The sequence below is a fragment of the Alternaria burnsii genome (assembly GCF_013036055.1).
Source record: "Alternaria burnsii strain CBS107.38 chromosome Unknown 753, whole genome shotgun sequence".
In the NCBI taxonomy this organism is placed as follows: domain Eukaryota; kingdom Fungi; phylum Ascomycota; class Dothideomycetes; order Pleosporales; family Pleosporaceae; genus Alternaria; species Alternaria burnsii.
This window is the reverse complement of record NW_024066118.1, coordinates 308,715-328,436: the sequence shown is the minus strand read 5'-3', so window position 1 is coordinate 328,436 and position 19,722 is coordinate 308,715. Positions and strand designations below refer to the sequence as shown.

The 19,722-nt window shown below is 50.6% G+C and overlaps 7 protein-coding genes across 7 annotated transcripts; 6 read left to right on the top strand and 1 right to left on the bottom strand.

Moving 5' to 3' along the window:
- Nucleotides 1-49: 49 nt before the first annotated feature.
- Nucleotides 50-1,235, top strand: GT037_008214 (alcohol dehydrogenase; the record flags this gene model as incomplete). The annotated part of the gene is made up of 2 exons (XM_038933261.1): nucleotides 50-200; nucleotides 283-1,235. 2 exons carry the CDS (start codon nucleotides 50-52, stop codon nucleotides 1,233-1,235), a joined length of 1,104 nt encoding a protein of 367 aa, XP_038783926.1.
- Nucleotides 1,236-1,479: 244 nt separating this feature from the next.
- Nucleotides 1,480-4,816, bottom strand: GT037_008213 (fructosyl amino acid oxidase; the record flags this gene model as incomplete). The annotated part of the gene is made up of 4 exons (XM_038933260.1): nucleotides 1,480-2,004; nucleotides 2,064-2,250; nucleotides 3,416-3,604; nucleotides 3,669-4,816. 4 exons carry the CDS (start codon nucleotides 4,814-4,816, stop codon nucleotides 1,480-1,482), a joined length of 2,049 nt encoding a protein of 682 aa, XP_038783925.1.
- Nucleotides 4,817-6,415: 1,599 nt separating this feature from the next.
- Nucleotides 6,416-7,361, top strand: GT037_008212 (uncharacterized protein; the record flags this gene model as incomplete). Its single annotated transcript, XM_038933259.1, has 5 exons — nucleotides 6,416-6,469; nucleotides 6,525-6,878; nucleotides 6,935-7,021; nucleotides 7,071-7,161; nucleotides 7,213-7,361. The coding sequence occupies 5 exons, from the start codon at nucleotides 6,416-6,418 to the stop codon at nucleotides 7,359-7,361; spliced, it is 735 nt and encodes a 244-aa protein (XP_038783924.1).
- A 1,369-nt stretch (nucleotides 7,362-8,730) lies between these two features.
- Nucleotides 8,731-10,227, top strand: GT037_008211 (n amino acid transport system protein; the record flags this gene model as incomplete). Its single annotated transcript, XM_038933258.1, has 1 exon — nucleotides 8,731-10,227. One exon carries the CDS (start codon nucleotides 8,731-8,733, stop codon nucleotides 10,225-10,227), a length of 1,497 nt encoding a protein of 498 aa, XP_038783923.1.
- Nucleotides 10,228-10,987: 760 nt separating this feature from the next.
- On the top strand, nucleotides 10,988-12,358 carry GT037_008210 (uncharacterized protein; the record flags this gene model as incomplete). Its single annotated transcript, XM_038933257.1, has 1 exon — nucleotides 10,988-12,358. One exon carries the CDS (start codon nucleotides 10,988-10,990, stop codon nucleotides 12,356-12,358), a length of 1,371 nt encoding a protein of 456 aa, XP_038783922.1.
- A 3,724-nt stretch (nucleotides 12,359-16,082) lies between these two features.
- Nucleotides 16,083-16,421, top strand: GT037_008209 (uncharacterized protein; the record flags this gene model as incomplete). The annotated part of the gene is made up of 1 exon (XM_038933256.1): nucleotides 16,083-16,421. A coding segment is annotated over one exon (339 nt), but the record flags the coding sequence as incomplete, so codon positions are not given.
- Nucleotides 16,422-16,857: 436 nt separating this feature from the next.
- On the top strand, nucleotides 16,858-19,360 carry GT037_008208 (uncharacterized protein; the record flags this gene model as incomplete). The annotated part of the gene is made up of 4 exons (XM_038933255.1): nucleotides 16,858-17,474; nucleotides 17,523-17,697; nucleotides 17,749-19,153; nucleotides 19,356-19,360. The coding sequence occupies 4 exons, from the start codon at nucleotides 16,858-16,860 to the stop codon at nucleotides 19,358-19,360; spliced, it is 2,202 nt and encodes a 733-aa protein (XP_038783920.1).
- Nucleotides 19,361-19,722: the final 362 nt, after the last annotated feature.

Genomic DNA, 19,722 nt, shown 5'->3' with positions numbered 1-19,722 from the left:
TTTGGCGCCCCAAAAGCTCTTGACTCTACTTCGACATTCAGCGTGAAAGATGACGCCTCCACAAAAGATCAAGCAATGGCTCACGGGCCAGGACGGGCTCGATAAGCTCAGGATGGACGAGGCGGAATGCCCGGCTCCTGGGGAGGATGAAGTGCTGGTTGAAGTCCATTCTGTTAGTCTGAACTACAGGGATACCGAAGGTATGTACACCGTGATTTGATCGTGCCAACTTCAGCGGCAGGGTTAAGATGGTCATTAGAACAACGCTAAGAACGTGGACAGTCGCTATGGGCCTCTACAACCACCACCAGTCGGTAGATCATCCTCCCGCGATTGTTCCAGCCAGTGACATGTGCGGCGTGGTTGTTGCTGTTGGTCCAGTTTCCAGCAACACTTCAGACCCTTACAAGAACCCAGCTTTCCAGCTCAAGGAAGGCGACAGGGTCATCAGCACATTTGCGCCGAAACATCTCAGCGGCCAAATCAAGGCTACAGACATTGCGAGTGGGCTTGGAGGGCCAGCCCCAGGAGTACTGACACAATACCGCGTCTTCCCCACCTATGGCGTTGTCAAAATTCCAGACTATCTCTCCGATGACGAAGCGGCTTGCTTACCAATCGCAGCCGTAACCGCTTGGATGAGCTTGAACTGCATGCGACCGAATGGCGAGATCATTGGAAAGGGCGAATCAGTCGTCTGCCAGGGTACTGGCGGTGTGAGCATTTCTGCAGCTCAAATCGCGTCCGCAGCAGGTGCTGATGCCATCGTCACCTCTTCCTCCGACGAGAAGCTTGAGCGCGCATCCAAACTTGGTGCGAAGACGACCATCAACTACCGCAACAACCCTGATTGGGAGAACGCAGTCCTTGCTGCCACCTCCGACGAGGGCGCTGACATTATTATTGAAGTCGGTGGCGCGCAGACACTCCGCAAGTCGTTTGAGTGCGTACGCTTCGGTGGTTTGATCTCTTGCATCGGCTACCTTTCCGGTAAGCAAGACGAAGCTGGCGACAGGACCAACACAAACCTGTTGTGTTTGAAGAGGAATGTTACCCTCAAGGGTATAATGAACGGCCCTAGGACTGAGCTTGAAAGAATGCTCAAGTTTTATGATGAGAAGAAGATCAGACCAGTCGTCGATCGTGTTTGGAAGTTTGAAGAGGCGGACCAAGCACTCAAGTACTTGTTTAGTGGAGGACATTTCGGAAAGGTTGTTATTAAGGTGAAGGAGTAGGTGATAATAGAAGTACATTATGACTCAGGAAGAACCATCATCATCGAACAATCCCAATGAATTACCCAGCATATTCAGCATCATTGCATATCCCTTTCGAGGTCGCTAAATCACATTGATGCAGAATGGCGTCAATATAGAAGGACTTGACACTGGTGACATTCTCAACCAAATCGATCGACATAGAAGAGAAGTCTCAACTCCCACAGGCTGCCAGCGACTAAACCATGACCAGACCTGTACGCTACTTAGCGCTAAAGAAACCGGCCGCGTTCGTACCCCACTCCACGAATCCAGCAGCGAGCTGCAGCAGCGCCTTCTTGCTGTCTTCATAATCGACCGCGTTGCGGTTAGCAGCGATCCACGCCTCCTCCGCCTCCAGGAGTGTTTCAAGCTCCTTCTTTCCTTTTGACCGCCCCAGTGTCAGACCCCTAGGACCGATTTTGAACGCCCATACGACAGCTGATATCCCGAATTCCTCCTTCTCGACAACCTGACGCTCGAAGCGCATCCAGTCAGTCGTCTTGAATATGGCTGAAAGGACGATAAAAAGGGTGACCTGGTGTTGCGGCGATAGTTTGAAGTTGACATACCCGAACACTTTGGGCAGATCATCGATGGTGGCGTTTGAGAAAAGTTTGGAACAGACGCGTAGAGTATCGAGGCCCTCGACGAGCGCATCCCATTGTGGGCTGGTGTGGAGGTCTGCTTTAGTTTCGACTGCGAGGATACTAGCGTAATGGATGAGGAGGCCAGAGACGCCCAAGTTCTGTACATGTCAGTTCTAGGGCGCGAAAGCTCCAATTCTTAATAAGCGGGTACACTCACGTCGACAGCATCAGCCATGGGATCACTAACTAAGATGTATTCATCTTCGGGCTTTTTCGAGGGCGGGTCGTTGGGGAGGATGATCACCTTCTTTCCACTGGCAAACTGGACGCAAGAATCCTCTTGGCTGGTATCGTCGGTTGTCTGAGTTTCCTTTAGGTGAGACATACTAGCATTTGCTGACCAACTATGATTGTTGTCACTTCAAAGCGCTTTATTGTGCTAAGGTGGACAATCGGCTAGGTATACAACGGTGAACAAGGCAACGAATGAAGTGAGATTCATGCCAAGGCCAAAGGAGGTACAGCAGGCTAATACTTCTAGATTATCTCTGTCCTTTCCGCGGTGAAAACAGATCGCGCTGCTATGGCTCTGGGCCATGGTTGCCTGCTATGAACCATGGTTATCGACATCTAAGTCTGTAATGGAACCGCCGAGTCGCAATCAATTCATCTAACTACATTGCAAGGTCTTCAAACACTCTCTTCTTTTAACTTCAACATTAAGCGCTACTAGAACTCTCTAGGGCTGTATTGGACTTATAGCTCTAGTTTCGAGTAATAAATTTCTTAAATAAGTATATATATAGCTGCATGTAGTGAAGCTAAGCAAGTGTTTAGGAATACACTTCTATCGTGATACAATACAATGTAACTCGACAGCGTTGTGCCTGCACCTTATCACTAGTACGTCTATCAGATTAGTTATATCAATAGACCGCGCTGTTGCCATAAGTGAGTGCATCACTATAGAGAGCTGACGGGAACCAATGCGCCTCAGGCAGCGTTCTTCCGAACCTTGTCTTCATCTCGAACTTTGTCCTTTGCAACAACCGCCACATGCCTTCGGCACCACAGTATCCCGTTGGACTTCACGAGATTAGATGCGTATACAGTAATTCAAGCTCTTAGCCGCATAGTCTGTCTTCATCAGCAGACTGATGCCAGCTAAGCAAAAATAACTTTACCTCCGTATTGTCCTAAGCTGACGGCTCAAATGCCTTCATGCTAGTATAGTTGCACTTCCATAATTAAGCAGGCAACAACAGACCTGTGCTGATTTTCGCCACTGATGAAGCATTTGTCTCCACTTCACTGTAATCAATGCGAGGTACTCCTGCTGGCCGCAGAGGACAAGCGCGACCTTTACACCAGCCATTCCTTTACCGCATGCAAGTGCAATACCGGTAAATTAGACGTACGTTTTAGTCTTAGTGGAGAGCATATCAACGGCTTTGAAGAAAAAACCTTTTCGTGACGCGGAACAGTCGATAATATCTCGATCCTGCTAAAATTAATGGTAGTTTATAAGTGTTGCTGTCATGCAAAGCGTCACCTCTTAACGACTATAACCTCGATGATACCCCCTCGTACTCACCCAACTCCTTCTTATCGCAATTCCTTGGGCTCTCGCCAAATTCCTTACCTTTGCGACAGGATAGTTCCTCCGCGTTTTTCCACTTCCAAGCGGTATCCTTCTCTTCGCCATTACTCTTACCAGATAGCACATTGCACATGTAGTTGCCAGCGACGGGGAGGAACCTAACGAAAATGTCAGTATTGAAATCTGCTGCGCGATATGAGTTATGGGTCTAAGGCCACTTACTTGTACGAATGAAAGCTGCCACCGACTGCCAGATATAGATTGGCGAGCTGTTGATGAGGGTGCTGGCACATGAGCCAGTCTTCTGTGGGTGTGACAGCATCGTAGCAAATTCGCCAGCGGTCTGGTTGTCTGCTGCGCGTCCACTCTGGCATGGCGTTGTGAATTATTTGTGCACTTTCGTGCTTCAGCTTCTCCGGAACATCGTTTTGGTTCCTCCGTGATGGCATGGTGATGGTATGTCCAGAAGGTGTTGTGACCCTGTTGACGATCTCTGTCTTAAGATCATTGATCTTCAGCGTCCGGTTCGGCTGCGAAGGTGGAATGATGTCGACTTCTCCACCAATGACGATCACGGGGACTTCTTCGTCGATCATGCCTTGGGTATCTTGTTCGTTCAGTGTGTAGTACGCGGAGACACGTCCGACTGCGGTGACCTGACGCTCGATGCGATCCTGCTCTTGGATCTTCAAAGTGTCTTCAATTGGTGACATCAGAGAGCTGGTCCATGCTCCTGCTGCTAACACGATCTTGTCGGCTCTGAGAATCTGGCCATCCCTCAGCTTAACGCCAGCGACGCGGCTTTTGTCGGCACTAAGTAATAACTCTTGCACTTCTCCGGTTACTCTTTTGACACCAGACTCGAGTGCAACCTTAGTAAAGCTTTGAGTTGCTCTTTCTGCATCGCACCATCCAGCTTCAGGATTGAAGTAGCCTTTGCCATATTGTTCACTCTTGATCCCTTTGGTCACAGCGTACTTGTCCAGGTCTTTAGCTGGTAAGTCCCGCGTGCAATCGCCTCCGCGCTCGCAAAATGTCTTTTTGATCGCATCTCCAAAAGTACCGCCTTTCTTGTCTAGAACAACCCAACCAGTTTTGTGAAAGTGGCCTTGAACTGCAATGCTCCAGAACCAGAAATGGATAGCTTCATTTGCGAGATTGCAGTAAAGGTGCGATTCGTAGTCGGTACGGATGATGCGGTTGGTGTCGATGGCTGCCGCCTGCTTTTGACCAAGTGATGCATTGGTATTCCAGCGATCAACGATGGTTATCCGAGATGGATCCTTGTATTGTTTGCTCAAATGATACGCGGTGGACGCGCCGAAAGTACCTGCGCCTATGATGAGTACTGTGGGTTCGCTATATGACATGCTGGACGAGTGATGTTAAACAAATATTAAGGTTCGCAAAGCTGTCAGTGATGTATATGATAGCGATAACGATGAGGCTTCCTGGATGGTGGATGAGATTGCTCGCACTAGTGCTGCGGGGTCTTTTGCGGATCCGATGTACCTGCCTGGCCGAAAACGTGCATTGGCTCGCACGATCGGGAAGCAGAGGGAACCCCGGATACAACATCAAAACTGTTGACATCTCAACGCCGATAGCCTTTGTTGACGAGTCTAAGCCTGTTAGCAAGCGACCATAGTAGAGAGCCGCAACGCTTGACGCAAAAGCTTGTCCCCATCACCTCTTTCTCCTACTGTAAAGTGCAGGCGGCCCGTAGACTGCTGCTTCAAAGTCGTAAGTGCATACCTATTTGTTTGAGCAACGAGAAGAACCACAACAACACAATGAAAAAGACAACCCAGTAGAATCAATTAAGACAAGTAGCCACCAGACTCAGGGACAGACGGTGTTTGTCGCGTGACGCTCGCTCCGAGAGAATGTGAGATCTGTCCGTCGAGTGATGAGGGTCTATACAATAGCTCGAAGGACAGCAACAAGTGCTGCATCGGTTGTATCAACTCGAGAAAGAAAATGTATCGGTAACCGAGTCAAAAACGCACTCGTTCCCGTCGCGATAGGATAGTCTGTTGCGCGATACCGAAGTTATGATGAGGGAAGTGCTCGAGGTTTGTTGGACCTACTTCCCCTGGCAGGCGGGCGCTAAATAGACCTGGGTGGTGTCATCGCTCCTGCCCAAATGTAGCGACTCACTGAAAACACCAGACACAATCTATTGCACGCATGCGAACTACCAGCAGCAATCTCGTGTATCATGGGCGCCAGTGCGAGGCATGCACTACGAAAAGATTTTCTTCCTCTCACGATCGATCTGGATTCCATCGCAACGTCCGATTCTTGTATTCTTTTCCTTCGAGTGGTTCTCCATCGCATCCCATCGACCAGCTTTACATATTAATCTGCTCATATGCTTCACTGCAACAAGCACTCGGGAGAGCGTGCATATAGCAGTTACTCGTTTTTTTTTTTTTCTTGAAGAAAAAGAGCTGGGTCATGGCAAAAGGCTCGAGGAAGGAAGCCAACGGTCAACCATGGACACAGACCAGCGCATCCGTCAATCGCGTGTCGCGGGAGTTTGGCAACTTACTCCAAGCTATGCAATGCTTTGATAGCTGGACTTTTGCCGTTCAAAATGCATTCACGACCGTTTACGCGGTCTCAAAGACACGGATTGCGACAACGAGATTCGACCCCGGAAGCGGCCTAGTGCGGGTGGCCGAATTGCTGTCACTCGGCTGACCTTCCTTGTGAGAGCGATCTCTGTTCCGTATAGAAGTACGAACACCGCGGACTGCAACCACGTAGTATAAAGTAAGACCTGGAAGTCGGCATTGTAATCGTAGACCGAGTGCAGGAAGAGATCGAACGTCACCCGTCAAACTATCCTCTCATCCATCAGTCTCAGATTCGCCACTGCACGATAGCACCCTGGTGACTCAATCGGCAAGCCCCACCACCAAGCGTACAGTGCAGACTCAGCAACACTCAACACCAACACCACGATGCCTCCAAAGATCCATATTGTTCGCCATGCGCAAGGACAACACAACGCGACTGTAGGTGGCAGATCGGGAGGATGATCTCTGCGACATCGACGCTAATTGACCGCAGCGCGATTACAGCATTCGCGACGCTGTTCTGACCACGAAAGGCAAAGAGCAATGTCGCACACTCAGCTCGGCATTTCAGTATCACGACGAGATAGAGACGGTGTTTGCGTCGCCCCTGCGCCGAACGATCCAGACCGCTGCGCTGAGTTTTGGTCCTGTGCTATCGCGGAAGAAGGTGCCGTTCGTGCTGTTGCCAGCCTTGCAAGAAGTCAGCAACATTGGGTGTGATGTTGGAATTGCAGATACTGCAGATGACGTGCAAAAGTTCCTACCAGAACTCTTCCCAGAAGGCGAGATCGACTTTGATATCAGCAAAGTCGACGCCTCTGCGGTGACAGCGGGCTGGAATTCCAAGGTTGGTCGATCTCCCGGTCTGACATCAATATGCATGCTTACTAACACGTCCTGCAGCAAGACTATTGGGCGTATGAGAAGCGCGCCATATCGAAGCGCGCTTCTGATCTAAGGAACTGGTTGTACCAACGGCCTGAAGCGCAGGTAAGTCGACCATCACCCTCCTCGTAGGGATGGTGTGCTAACGGAGCAGGTGATGATCGTCACTCATGGCGCATTCGCACACTTCCTGACTGAGGACTGGGAAGTCGAAGACCCGATGCTAGGTACCGCGTGGAAGAACTGTCAGTCTGCCTCTATATCTGGACCCGCATTATAGGCTAACATTTGTCCAGGTGAGCATCGCGTATTTGTCTTCACACCAGAATCGACGGCGGAAGACGCCCACGTGAGCGAGACATGGGAGAGCAGGCGAAGCAGGGGAGCCCAGGAAGTCGAGACCGACCCGCATGTAGTGGACGAATTTCTAAAAACCGCGGCGTAGTCGAGTAGTGTATGTACAGAGGCCGCGGCCTCGATAGCTTCCGACAACGGCTGTAGTATGCCGTTTGTTCGGTTCCAGTGGCGGAAGGGTCCATGAAGAGATGGAGCATTCGATGCAGTCTGCAGTAACTTGCCCGAGTGCTTTTGCGCTCGTTGCGCGGCATCCTTGGCCAGTCTCTCCCAATCTGGAGGACCACGGCTGTTCGGCAAGAGCAGGACATCCCACGGTGTCCTTTGAGGCTTCTGAGATCCTGGGGTAAGACCATAGCTATCTCCAAACAATCCTATTCATCCCCCGTATTATTGGCCGGCGCAAAGTTCGGCAATGCACTCCACAAAACCCTGGCTCCAAAGATAAGCCGCGCGGTCACGCAACGCTTGCCATCACCCATTTAGAAGCCAAGAAGCAATCCGCGCCCAGGCTCAAATCACCGAGAAGTGTCGTGCATTACCGCACTGAGCGTAGTCGACGGGAAGGTTCGGGGGGGCCTCGCTCAGAGTTTGCGCCCTGTACCTGTTCGGTTAAACTACTCAAGCCCCGCCGAGACCCGGGATGGCGCGGCCCTAAAGGCTTGTCCGCCGCTCCAATGCAGCCACACGGTCAGCCCTACGCGACGCCTCTGTCGCCATGGCACTCGTCACTGCAAACTCAGAATGCTTATCCCCCATCTCCCGGTCGTCGCGTGAGCTGAGCGGCTCTCTTATCTGCAACCCTCATGCAGGTTCCGCCGTGATGTCACCTAGTAAGGATTGAGGCGATGTCACATCAAGCACGTCCCAACGCTCACCACTCAAACACGTAAAAAAGAGAAAATTTTACGTCAACTGCGACGCACCATGTGGACCGCGTTATTACCAATGCCACTAGAAACCGACGCTGCTGGCTGCACGCACCATACACTGGTACGATACGAGAAATGGACCGAGAGTCGCTAAGGCCCTCGATAGCCAGCTTTCGGTCAACATCGGTCGTCCAGCATGCTGGGAGCGCGCGGGGGAAGGCCGCTTGGAACATTCTATTACACATGCAGAACGTGCGGAGAGATAAGGCTCGTTGATATAAGAAACAACTGTAGCCGCTGGCGTTGAGGAAACGGCTATTGTTGTGTTACTATACTAATCCGCCTCTCCTTCGGTCCCACGGTACGTCACAGAGCGTCGACATCGACCGCCGTCCTCTTCCCGCTTCCGACGACTGGATCTGTGACCTACACTGCAACTGCTGCATTTGGTGTACCGGGCGAACTAGCTCGTCAGCAGGCGCCAAACACCAAAAAGTCGCGAGTGCCCTTGGACTTCCGACTTGACCGCGACTCCACCCCACCGTCAAATTCAAAATATCAATATTTGAACCTCCGACATCTTCCATCATGCAGGAAGTACCTCACGCAAACGGGTTGACGACGGGCAACCCTCAGCCACAATACGCCGCTGCAGGCTCCAACGGCGTCAACACCGGCATTCCCGCTAGGCATTACGCGGCTGCACCGCCAACCTACCGTTTGGACGACCTTTCATCTGAGGGCAAGAAGAGCGACCCCGAACTTATGATGCCCGTCGACAAGACTGCTACCGTCCAGGAGGGATCTGAAAAGTTCCACCGCCTTGGCTGGAAGCAACTTACAGTATGCTTGATCGTCGAAGCCATCGCTCTTGGTTCTCTCAGTATTCCCAGCGCGTTCGCGACCCTGGGAATGGTTCCCGGTGTCATCATGTGCGTTGGTCTTGGTCTTGTCGCAATTTACACATCGTACGTTGTCGGTCAGGTTAAGATGCGCTACCCGCATGTCAACCACTACTCGGACGCTGTCGAAATCATCTGGGGAAAATTCGGAAAGGAACTTACTGGTGTCATGTTTGCGCTCTTCTTGATCCTGCTCGTTGGATCGCACGCGCTTACTGGAACAATTGCCTGGATCAACATTATTGGAAACTACACCACATGCGCGCTTGTATGGGGTGTTGTATCCATGATTATCCTGTTGGTCCTTGCTCTGCCACCCACTTTCCACGACTTTGCGTTCCTAGGTTACATCGACTTTGTTAGTATCATTGCCGCCATCTTGATCACCATCATCGCGACTGGTATTCAGGCACACGATGCTCCTGGCGGACTTAGCGGAGTCAACTGGTCCGCGTGGCCTCAACCCGGAACTTCATTCTACGAAGCTTTCCTGGCTACCACCAACATCATCTTCGCCTACTCGTTCGCCGTCTGCCAATTCTCCTTCATGTCCGAGATGCACACACCCAAGGACTACGTCAAGTCCATCTGGGCCCTTGGTCTGATTGAGATTTTTATTTACACCTTGACTGGTGCTCTCGTCTACGCTTTCGTTGGCCAGGAGGTCAAGTCACCTGCTCTTCTTTCCGCCGGTAACACTGTCTCCCGTATCGCCTTCGGTATCGCGCTCCCCGTCATCTTCATCTCCGGTTCCATCAACGGTACCGTGGTCTGCCGTTACATCATGGACCGCGTTTTCCCTACTTCGCCCATCCGATTCGTCAAGGACGCCAAGGGCTGGGGTGTCTGGGTCGGACTTATTACTCTCGTCACCGTCATTGGATGGATCATCGCTGAGGCCATTCCCTTCTTCAACGCACTTCTTGGTCTTATCTCCTCGCTGTTCATCTCTGGTTTCACATTCTACTGGCCTGCGCTCTTCTGGTTCCAGCTGGTCAAGGAGGGCAAGTGGAATGCGAACGCCAAGAACATTTCTCTGTCTATCCTGAACGCTATCGTGTTCCTCATTGGACTTGTCGTCCTCGGTGCCGGTACCTACGCATCTGTCGAGGATATTATTACACAGTACAATTCCGGTGCTGTAAGAAGTCCCTTCACCTGCTCCGCCCAGTCTTACGCATAGTTGCGGGGCGAAGAGGACGTGTACATCTAGCGAAAAGCCCTTAGCCAGGAGCTTTATTTTATTACGACTTATGAGTCTAGCGCCAGCATAGCGATGACCAAATCAATTCATGCTTATTCAATACCATATATATCTTCATCATAGTGAAATGTGAATACGCTTGAGTATGGGATTGGAAACCACTTTTCGTCGCGGACGTCATGATGAAATGTGCTCGCGTCACGAAGAATCTTGCTGAGGTTGCACATAACAAAATCTTCGAAAGCATTTACGATGTTCTATGTTTATATACTTACGAAACCGCCAGATAACGTACTCGCCTGCGTGAGTATTCTCTTTTTCACTCTAGAAAAATCGAGATCTTCATTCTATGAGTACGAACACGATGAGGCAGCTGCGCTGCCGACCACGAATGGAAAACGACAAAAAATTAGGGCCTCGCTACCTTGCTACCACGAATGAAATGGAACGATTGGCTTTGAAATCTTCATACTTCACTTGGAAAATGGTACGCGCCCGCACTTTCACAAGCGTATACACAATCTAGTACCGATATGGACTAGTGCGCCTGCTGACACAGCCTGCGCGCACCTGATGCTTTCATTGCGTAAACGGTCCTGCACCAGGCTACAATTTAAACTACTCACTTACAATCTGCTACCTACGCAAGCTCTTAGGCATGGACAAAACTAATACTACACTTGCTGCACTTAGCCTTGCAACCACCGACACTTTGCATGCAACTACCACTAACGACACAATGCCTGTCAACTTCATCGTCTCTGCTCTCCACGACTTCATACAGAACGAGCGCAAGACCAACTTCTCGTTTTTGTCACGGTACAGCCACTTCTATAAGCGTCAGGAAGACCTACTCGTGGTTTCTTCGGCAAACATCGAAGACATCGAAGCCGTCCGTAGGTCCACTGTGTGCGATGCGACAACTGACTATGATGACTGGTATACCTTTATCGAGCCGCGGCGATCCGACGGCTTTGCTCGCACCGTCGCGATCTTGAAACCGCCTGGAAGCAATGGACCAGTACACGTCGATGATCTTAGGGTCGTTGAGTTTGGTAAGAAGAACATGAACGAATGCGGAGCAGCAGCCTGGATACGTGATACATATTGTACCGCCGCCGACGACATGTATGCGATGAGATTCTCCAAGATGCAATACGACGAGCAGAATTTATGGTGGCAAGGCACCGATCAGGCTTTCCGGTTGTTGGCATTGCCTCTGGAGATGCGTGAAGCCATCTATCTGCAGATAATCGGTCCAGTCGTTGTTCCCGATATGGTTGTACAGTCTGATATGCGGAAGAAGCTTGTCCTTGGAAAAGGCCATTCATTCGAGGATCGCAGTCGCGTAGGGCGCCGTGTCGACCCTGATATACAACGTCCGAATATGACTATCATGCGCATCTGCAAACAAGTCAACGAAGAAGCGACTACAGTTGCCAACCGCGATACCCTCAAGCGGTTCACACGGCTTCGCGCGCCAATTGGCCCTCAAAAGTCGATGACTGATATCTGGCACAACCTCCCATTTGTGTCAATGCCGGTCAACTTCCTTCGAAAGTTGCAGCTCGAGATGTGCGCAAGAGATTACCTAGAATTTTGCGGCATTCGTCCACTCCCAGGACAACCGCTGCGTCAATCTGTTACCTTCCCGTTCACTCTATCCTCTCTAAACTCACTCAAGAACCTCGACACAATCGATTTCCGCTTCATAGGACCGGAGCACAACCTCGCCGATTGTCCCTGGAAAGGCCCGCATTCTTGCCAAAAGAAGTGGATAGACCTCTTCTTCGTTGCCGCCTGGGACGCTTTGAACATGCTCAAAGGCTCCAAGGGAGTCAAGTATAGCATGAGTGGATGTATAAAGAACTCTGCGCGGCATCAGTGGATGCGGCTTCTCAACGACAGGAGCGTCGACCATACGGCTGGTGTCAAGGCGATGGAAAGACGCATGCAAGCGACTATGACGGACGATGCGAGCCTAGAGTGCGAATGCACGAATCCTTGTATAGGTGGGAGTGGGTTGTTCCAGGTTGAGCCGTTTGAATTGAGGTTGATTGAGGGGTTGCAGGCGGAGTTGGATAGGGCGTATTGGGATTTTGAGGATTAGGCGGTTACGAAGGTGGATGACACATGATGCGAGGCATGTCCTGTTATTGTTGTCATCTGGCATTCATTGCGATTAGATTTGACACGTTTTAAGAAGTTAGCAGTAAGACAAGTGTGATAGGTATCGATCTTCCGACGAGAGTGCATTCATAACATGGTGATCTACTACGTCATGCTTTAGTCTCAACATAGTAAGTGCAATCACGCTGTCACGTGTACTGTCGGAAGCTTCGGGTGGCCTAAGCACTTCCGCTTTCGACTCTCATTCATCCTTCACTCGTCGAAACCATAATTGTGTATACACAGTTTTCTTTCCTTCGGCGTCTTGTTCCTTATACTGATACCCTTTCACTACACTAACGACTATGCTCTTCTGCTTGCGAAACAAAACATGGAAGACGAGCGCAAGTGTCTTTGTAGCAGGCTGAGCTCAATGTGTCGACGCGCTGCATCGCCTCATCTCCGATGAGCAGGTCGCGGTCATCTCTAACGGAAAACGACGCGTTTGGTGGGCTCGAAAGCGCAGCAAAACCGTGAATTGCCGATTGGTCGACAATCCACAGAGCCAGCGCAAGGTCTGATCGAATACTGCCATTAACTCTCCAATCTCTACCTTCAGAGATACGTTGCAGTTTGCCGCTGGCTACCTTAGTGGGAGCACGTCTTTCAGAACTACACCAGCGCACAGCTCTCGGAGATGTGTACCTTCTAAGCTACAGTCCTGACAGCCGCAGCATGACGGGTGGCGTGGTGGTTGCACGAAAGCGTCGTCAAGAAGCGTTACTGGCTGGTATGCTCAAGACGATTGTTGGTTTAGCCCTTTTATCCGATCTTGATGGTTTCAAGTGGTTGTCAAAGGACCGTGACCTCGAGAGCGCATCAATCAGCTCTCAGAGCCGCACGAAGGCTGTGCGTCTGCCAGTCTGTGCTCTTGCCTTAACGAGACGGCCGCAGTCTGCATCAAACCTTTGCTCGCATCCTTGCGCCATTGCCTTCATCGGACGTTGGAGTGTTGCGCAGGCACACACACATAAACGACCAACAGTTGCATTGGCGTTTCAAATGCTGTATTGTGCTGCATTTTTGCGGACCGGTCAACATCGCTTGCATGTCGGCGGAGGAGAATATCAGCCAATGACCGTCTACCCTTACCAATCACAGCCATACAGTAACTGGCTCACCGTTCCTGTGAAGCTCGTGCTTCCTTCTAGAAACAAGGATTGCACGCATCAACCGCGCATACGTACAAGGCGACGTACCCGAGGCCAATCAGCTTGGGAGACGTGCAAGAGATGCAGTGACGGAGCTGGGTGGCAAATATGTGGGAAGCTTACTTGAGTAAATGCTCGACAGGGACCGTGCAACATCACTACACTTGGAGAAGTGAAGACGATGCTTTGACCATCGTGCATGCGTCAACTGGGGACGTCGGGCGTAGGGCCACACTGCGTTGTGCATGGAAGAAGCTGCACAATGTTTTGTGGGAGAGAACCTTGCTGTATCCGCTGCCGTCTGGGCTGTGTTCGCAGCAGAATCGGGACACCGAGCAGTAGGAATTTCAGACGACACCAAACTGCTACCAGCGCTTGCAGCGCTCCACTACACATTTATCCGGATGGTAGTTTTGTGGCGCTGTTCGCTAATTTGCTGACCGCAGCTCTTTCGTGGCGCCAGCCTGTGCAGTCTTGTACCACTTCGATAACGCAGAACCCTGATGGGGTTTCTTATCGATTTGTAAGAGAAAAAAGTTGCAAGACAAGGAGTTTATGGTGGCAGCTTCCGTGCATCGCTTTCTACTTCACATGTCGCCTCGGCTGTAAGAGATGGGCTGGATTCTTCTGACCACCGATGATGAGCATAGGACAAGATGCCCATCTCTGTAGACATCTGCGGAATTCACTCTCCCGAAGCGTTTGCCTTCAGCAAATTCGATTCTAGGCCACGCGGCAAACGATCTTGCGCGTTGCCATATCTCGCCAACGCTGAACACATTTTACCTTTTACTCTTGTCGTTGAGACCGTGTTGTTGGCTCGCTTGGAAAAGAGAGAAGGCTCTGGCTTGCAAATTATTGCCAACTACCAAGACACTAGTAAACCATGGCACTACGCGTCCCCGGATGCTGGGATTTTGGGGTCCGCATACAATTGCGACGGTGTGAAGATACGTCGCACGCGTCAGGCCTGTGCCATCGAAACTTTGCGTCTTAGCGTTGTTTGGGCTGCTCTTTCTTCGACTCGGCCTGCATCTATTCCAGGTACGCCTTGTCGCCGGCAGGGACGAATGCCTTATCGAAGCGTTGTCCCGAGGCAGCAATGGAATTGCGTATGCAAAGTGCACACGACGACTAACAAAGGTCTTGGTGCTGCAGAGTGACGAGGAGAAAGTACGAGAAAAAGAAAGCAAAAGCATAGGTTACTGAAGCGCATAGACCTACTACCAGATGACAAAAGTCCATCCCTGCCAGGCACGTCCTTCGGACGTACAGCCCAATAGCTTCGCCTACATCGTTTGGCGCGCTTGTGTATTCCCGACTCCTAGTATGAAAACGTCCAAAGAAAAAATGTAAGATTACCTCTACTGCAGAACCTAGCGTGGTAGCAATGGGCGAGCGAAACGAATCTTGTTGGTAGGCCCTGACTAGTGACGCGGTAAGACACCTGCAGAGAGCTGGAGGGCTGGAGCCCCGCGCTTACCGCTACGCCCACCATTTGAGGCCCACGCGTTCTTTGCTCGAGTTTTTGTCAGCGCATGTAGTATGCACGTTCAAGGAGTAACAATGCCCAGCAACCGATGATGTAGAAGCAATGTATGGAGAAATTTTAGCCCCGCGATCGCATGCGTTTCTCCTGCAGCGCTCCGCCGGTGAAGGTCTAAAACTACAGCCACATTTTCGCCAGGCGCGGGTTCGGCAACTTCACCACCTCCGGCTATGAGGACTGGTGGGCGTTCTCTATCGCGAAAGACCCCAGTTTCTATGCATGAGCCCTACCCATCGCAGCTGAAACGAAGCTCCGTCTTTACATCGGACGTAACGCTGCTGCCGATCGACTAGGCTCGGTAAGCAGCGACACAGGTCGCTAAAGGCCCACTACACGATACGCAATGGCCAAGCGCTCGTTCGGGAAAAGGGTATATGCCTTGGTCGTGAGGCTTCAACGAGGTCATGAAAACGGCCACTGGGATGCTCATAAGTGTGCTATGGACGCGTATGCGCATTTCCCTCTTGCTCATTCTGCGGATATACTGATTTGCATACGCAAGCTGAAAAGGTCTCTCGCCAACCACGTCCTCACCTTGCACATCAACTCTCCATCTACGCCTTGAACATCCGGCCACTACTCGACAGCTACTTTTCCTCAGCGCTTCCATCCGAACCAAAAACCATATAAAGCGATACACTCGCCACACGAAGCTCACCATCAAACGTTCACTCAGACTTCCTGATTCGCAACACCACACTTGACGAAAGCCCAACTGCTTGACCTTTACGCCCAACCACGTCCAAGCTTCATACAAAGCATCTACCTCGGTGTAAGATGTCTCGCAATAGTAAGTCAGCCTATCATGCCGTCTCCACCTCCGATCCCACTCCTTCCCAATACCGACTTGCTGCGCCTCACTGTGGCGCGACATACTTCCTGGAGCCTAGCGTCCCATCTCAGCCGCACCATCAACCAATGACGGTTTGGCTTCCTCGATCGCTCTGCTAACCCACCTGTTCCTAGCCCATCCTTACGCTGTCAAGCTCCCGTCCCGTCGCTCACTCGTTTCTATCGGCATCCCGAACCATCGCGACGCGCTTGCCGTATACTTTCGCTGGGTGCGACAACGATACTATCGCGCGGAAGTTGTAATGCGCGCAGATTTGGCTTCCTCCGTGGAGTCGGTGGCCAGCTCAAGCGACGCATCCAGTGGGGATGATGAGAGCGACTTTGCGCAGCATCGTCCGAGGTTCCAACGCGATACCAAGATGCTTAGCATCGACCTACTAAGCATTGGTGCGAGGTTTGAAGATGAAAGTATCGCGCTGGCGTACCCTGGCGAGATTGACGTTCGTGGCTGAGGGGCCCACGCTTAAGAAGCCCATTGAGGAGTACACGAGTATATAACGAATCGGCGTTCTGGGGCCGCCGACTCTGGCAGCAATGGGGTTTGAGTCGCGGGTAGACTCTAGCTATCTGTATAATAGCTGTACAATATTGAAATGATAGATAGATCACTGCGGACCTCATCATGTGTGGTATGCAAGCCTTCCAGTAGTGGGAGGCAGTGCAATCAACGCGTTTCCGTATGAAGCGATGCACTGGCTCATGTGCTGCGGCTGGAGTCTGGGCATTCTCACCCGGTCTGCATCAATTCCCTTTTCTCTTTCCTGTACCACGCTCTTGTAGCCTTGCGATACAACACGCTCCTATTGTCAGGTTCCAATAGCCCTTCGCGAAGCGAATATGCCAGACTAGACGACGCCGAACGCCTACACATGCCGAAACAACGCTACCATGGACGAAGCTGCGCTGCTGAACGAGGCTATGCTAGCCTGGTTTCCTCCTTTGGGCACAGTCGAGCTCTCCACGCGTTCGAACTTTACGGAAAGCGATCTGAGAGACATCTCTCACTTGTTGTGTCGGAGCGGCAAGGCTTCCTGGAGTCGCATACCCCGCATATATACAACGCTTCGGCTCATCGACGAAATCGACGTTATTGATGCATTTTTAGGGTGTGGAATCACTGATCTGTCATTACCGTTCAACCAGCGAACATTGCCAGGACAATTCAAAGACCAATTATCACGGGTCCGGTTTCTCGACGTTCAGTCTAGAGTCCTCACAAAAGCGCTTGACTTAGAGAAGGAGAATAGTAAGCATCGCCATTTCTCCAATCCAGACGATCTCCCATTCAAAAAGGTCGCTGAGCTTGGGAAAGGAGGCTATGGCTTTGTCGACAAGGTTATCAGTACAATTAGCTATCGAGAATATGCTCGTAAGCTCATCCTTAGGGGTCGCACATTCCGTCAAGATCGAGATGTACTACGCGATTTCGAAAATGAGCTACAAGTGCTTAAGAAGCTGTCCCACCAGCATATCGTCAGACTGATAGGAAGCTATACAGACCCACGGTAAGATACGGTGGTTTACTCTTCATGAATAGAATTGACACGTAGTAGTTATGTTGGCATCCTAATGGCCCCTGTTGCCGATTACAACCTCAAAGCTCTACTGAGCACTCATCCTTTGTCGTCGGATACTCGTTCACTTGTTCGAACCTTCTACGGGTGCCTTGTCAGTGCTCTTCGTTACCTCCATGAGAACGAGCTGAGACACAAAGACATCAAACCTGAGGTAGGCAATAGCGGGCAATTCCTGGTGTTCGACTACTAATTAAGCAATCAGAACGTGCTGATAAAGTCTCATGCGGTATACTTAACTGACTTTGGTACCACTTTAGACTGGTCGGATTTAGGCCACAGCACTACGACTGGATTTGCTTCGAAACTCACACCACGTTACGCCGCCCCAGAAGTTGCGACGAACCAGCCCCGAAACACATCCGCAGATATCTGGTCTCTGGGATGTGTTTTTCTTGAGATTTGGACAGAACTTTGCGACCACTCAGTATCAGAGCTTTTGTCGTTCATGGAAAACCACGGGTCTAAGTCAAGCTCATACTATGCCAATATCTCCGCTGTAATGAAGTGGTGTGATCTCTTATCGTCTGGAACCAGCAACGACGCCAACGTACCTGGCCCGTGGATCAGATCAATGTTACAAATCGACGCATCCGCCCGTCGGAGCATCCAATCACTTGCGGAGGAAATTCAAACTTTGAATTATGAATCCGACATCGCAGTCAGCTTTTCTGGGCTTTGTTGTAATGAAGGATTCATTGCCACTGAGAGTGTTCTTTCTTCAGATTATCAAGCAAGTATCGTAAAGGCCAAGGAACGCGCAGCAGTCTCAAGTGCGTTTTCCTCAACGGACACTCTTGTATCGCATATCTCACAGAAAGATCTCTCGAAACGCGATGGTGCGAGTGTTTGTTCAGCGGTCGAAAAGGCAGATCGGTGCCTTCATTCTGGAAAAGTTGAGGGAGAGCAGTCACCACGACGAACCGAGGCTCCTGTCCCGAAACGATGCAATGGATTGTCGAAGAACCAACTAAATCGGAAAACAAACGAAGACGAACATAAAGAAATTGAAACTGCACGTTATGCAGACTGGTCACCAGACGTTGACGACGAGTACTCAAGGTTGAAATCCAGATATAAGGTACACCAAAGTCAATCGACACGATACGCGCCCAGTCTTCATGATATCGAGGTATCATCGCCGACTTTTCATTACTCGTCAGACTCCCTTGATCGAAGGGTGCAAAGGAGTGAAGATCCACATTTTGATGTAGGAACTCAGCGACACGACACTTTTGCCTCGGATAGCTCGAGCGAAGCGACCTACGTCTGCGATACCGAAAATCTGGTTACTCCACATTCTCGAGGGCAAAAATATGGGAAGACACATGAGCAGACTGGAAACACCGTACACGCGTCTTTCATGTTAAAACCTCCACTAGCCAATTCCGAGCGCACAGTAAACGAGGTGATACATCAATGGCTCGCCAACTTCCATCCTTCTACGTATCGCAAAATGATGACGATCGAAGTGTTGGAGCAGCAGAGTGTCTTGATGTATCGACTGGGCGAGTCGAGATATGAGCCTGAGCTTTCGTCATTCTACAGAGTCCTTGTGAATGCATATCAGGAACTTAGTATTTGGGCGAAGATCAGTCATGGTCTCTTCGGTATGCGTCCAGGCAATCCTAGATTCATCAATTATTTCGTCAACATAGTGAAGGATTCTTTGTATGTGTTGGATGGCGTCCACATTCCATATGTCGAGCGCGAAGGTTACTTTGTATGCTTCTATCCCAAAGGCATTCTTCCGAAATATGACAGCAACATTAATGCAGAGACGGGAGGTCGTCGATCATTTGACCTCCTGAGCCTAATGCGACATGAGGTCCTGCAATGGTGGCATGATTGTTTCACGAGCCCTCAGGATATCTGGACGAAGAGGCTAAGAGGAGGCAGGATATTCCGGATTGACATACAGATCTTGGCGGCTCAGTGGTACAAACTCGAAGTCCAGGAGCTGACACCTTTGGATATAGTTCCGAGCTTGAATCGAAGATCCCAAAAGCAGCGTCGGAGATATTCGAACACATATCGACATATAAAGGCAGCCATAGATCATGGCTGTCGGTCACGTTTGATGGCTAATACTGGGAGATCGCAATTTAGTAGAACAAAGTAGGACGTTAAAGCACATATACCCGATACAATCAAGGTGGAAACGCGATTTGCCGTCCTG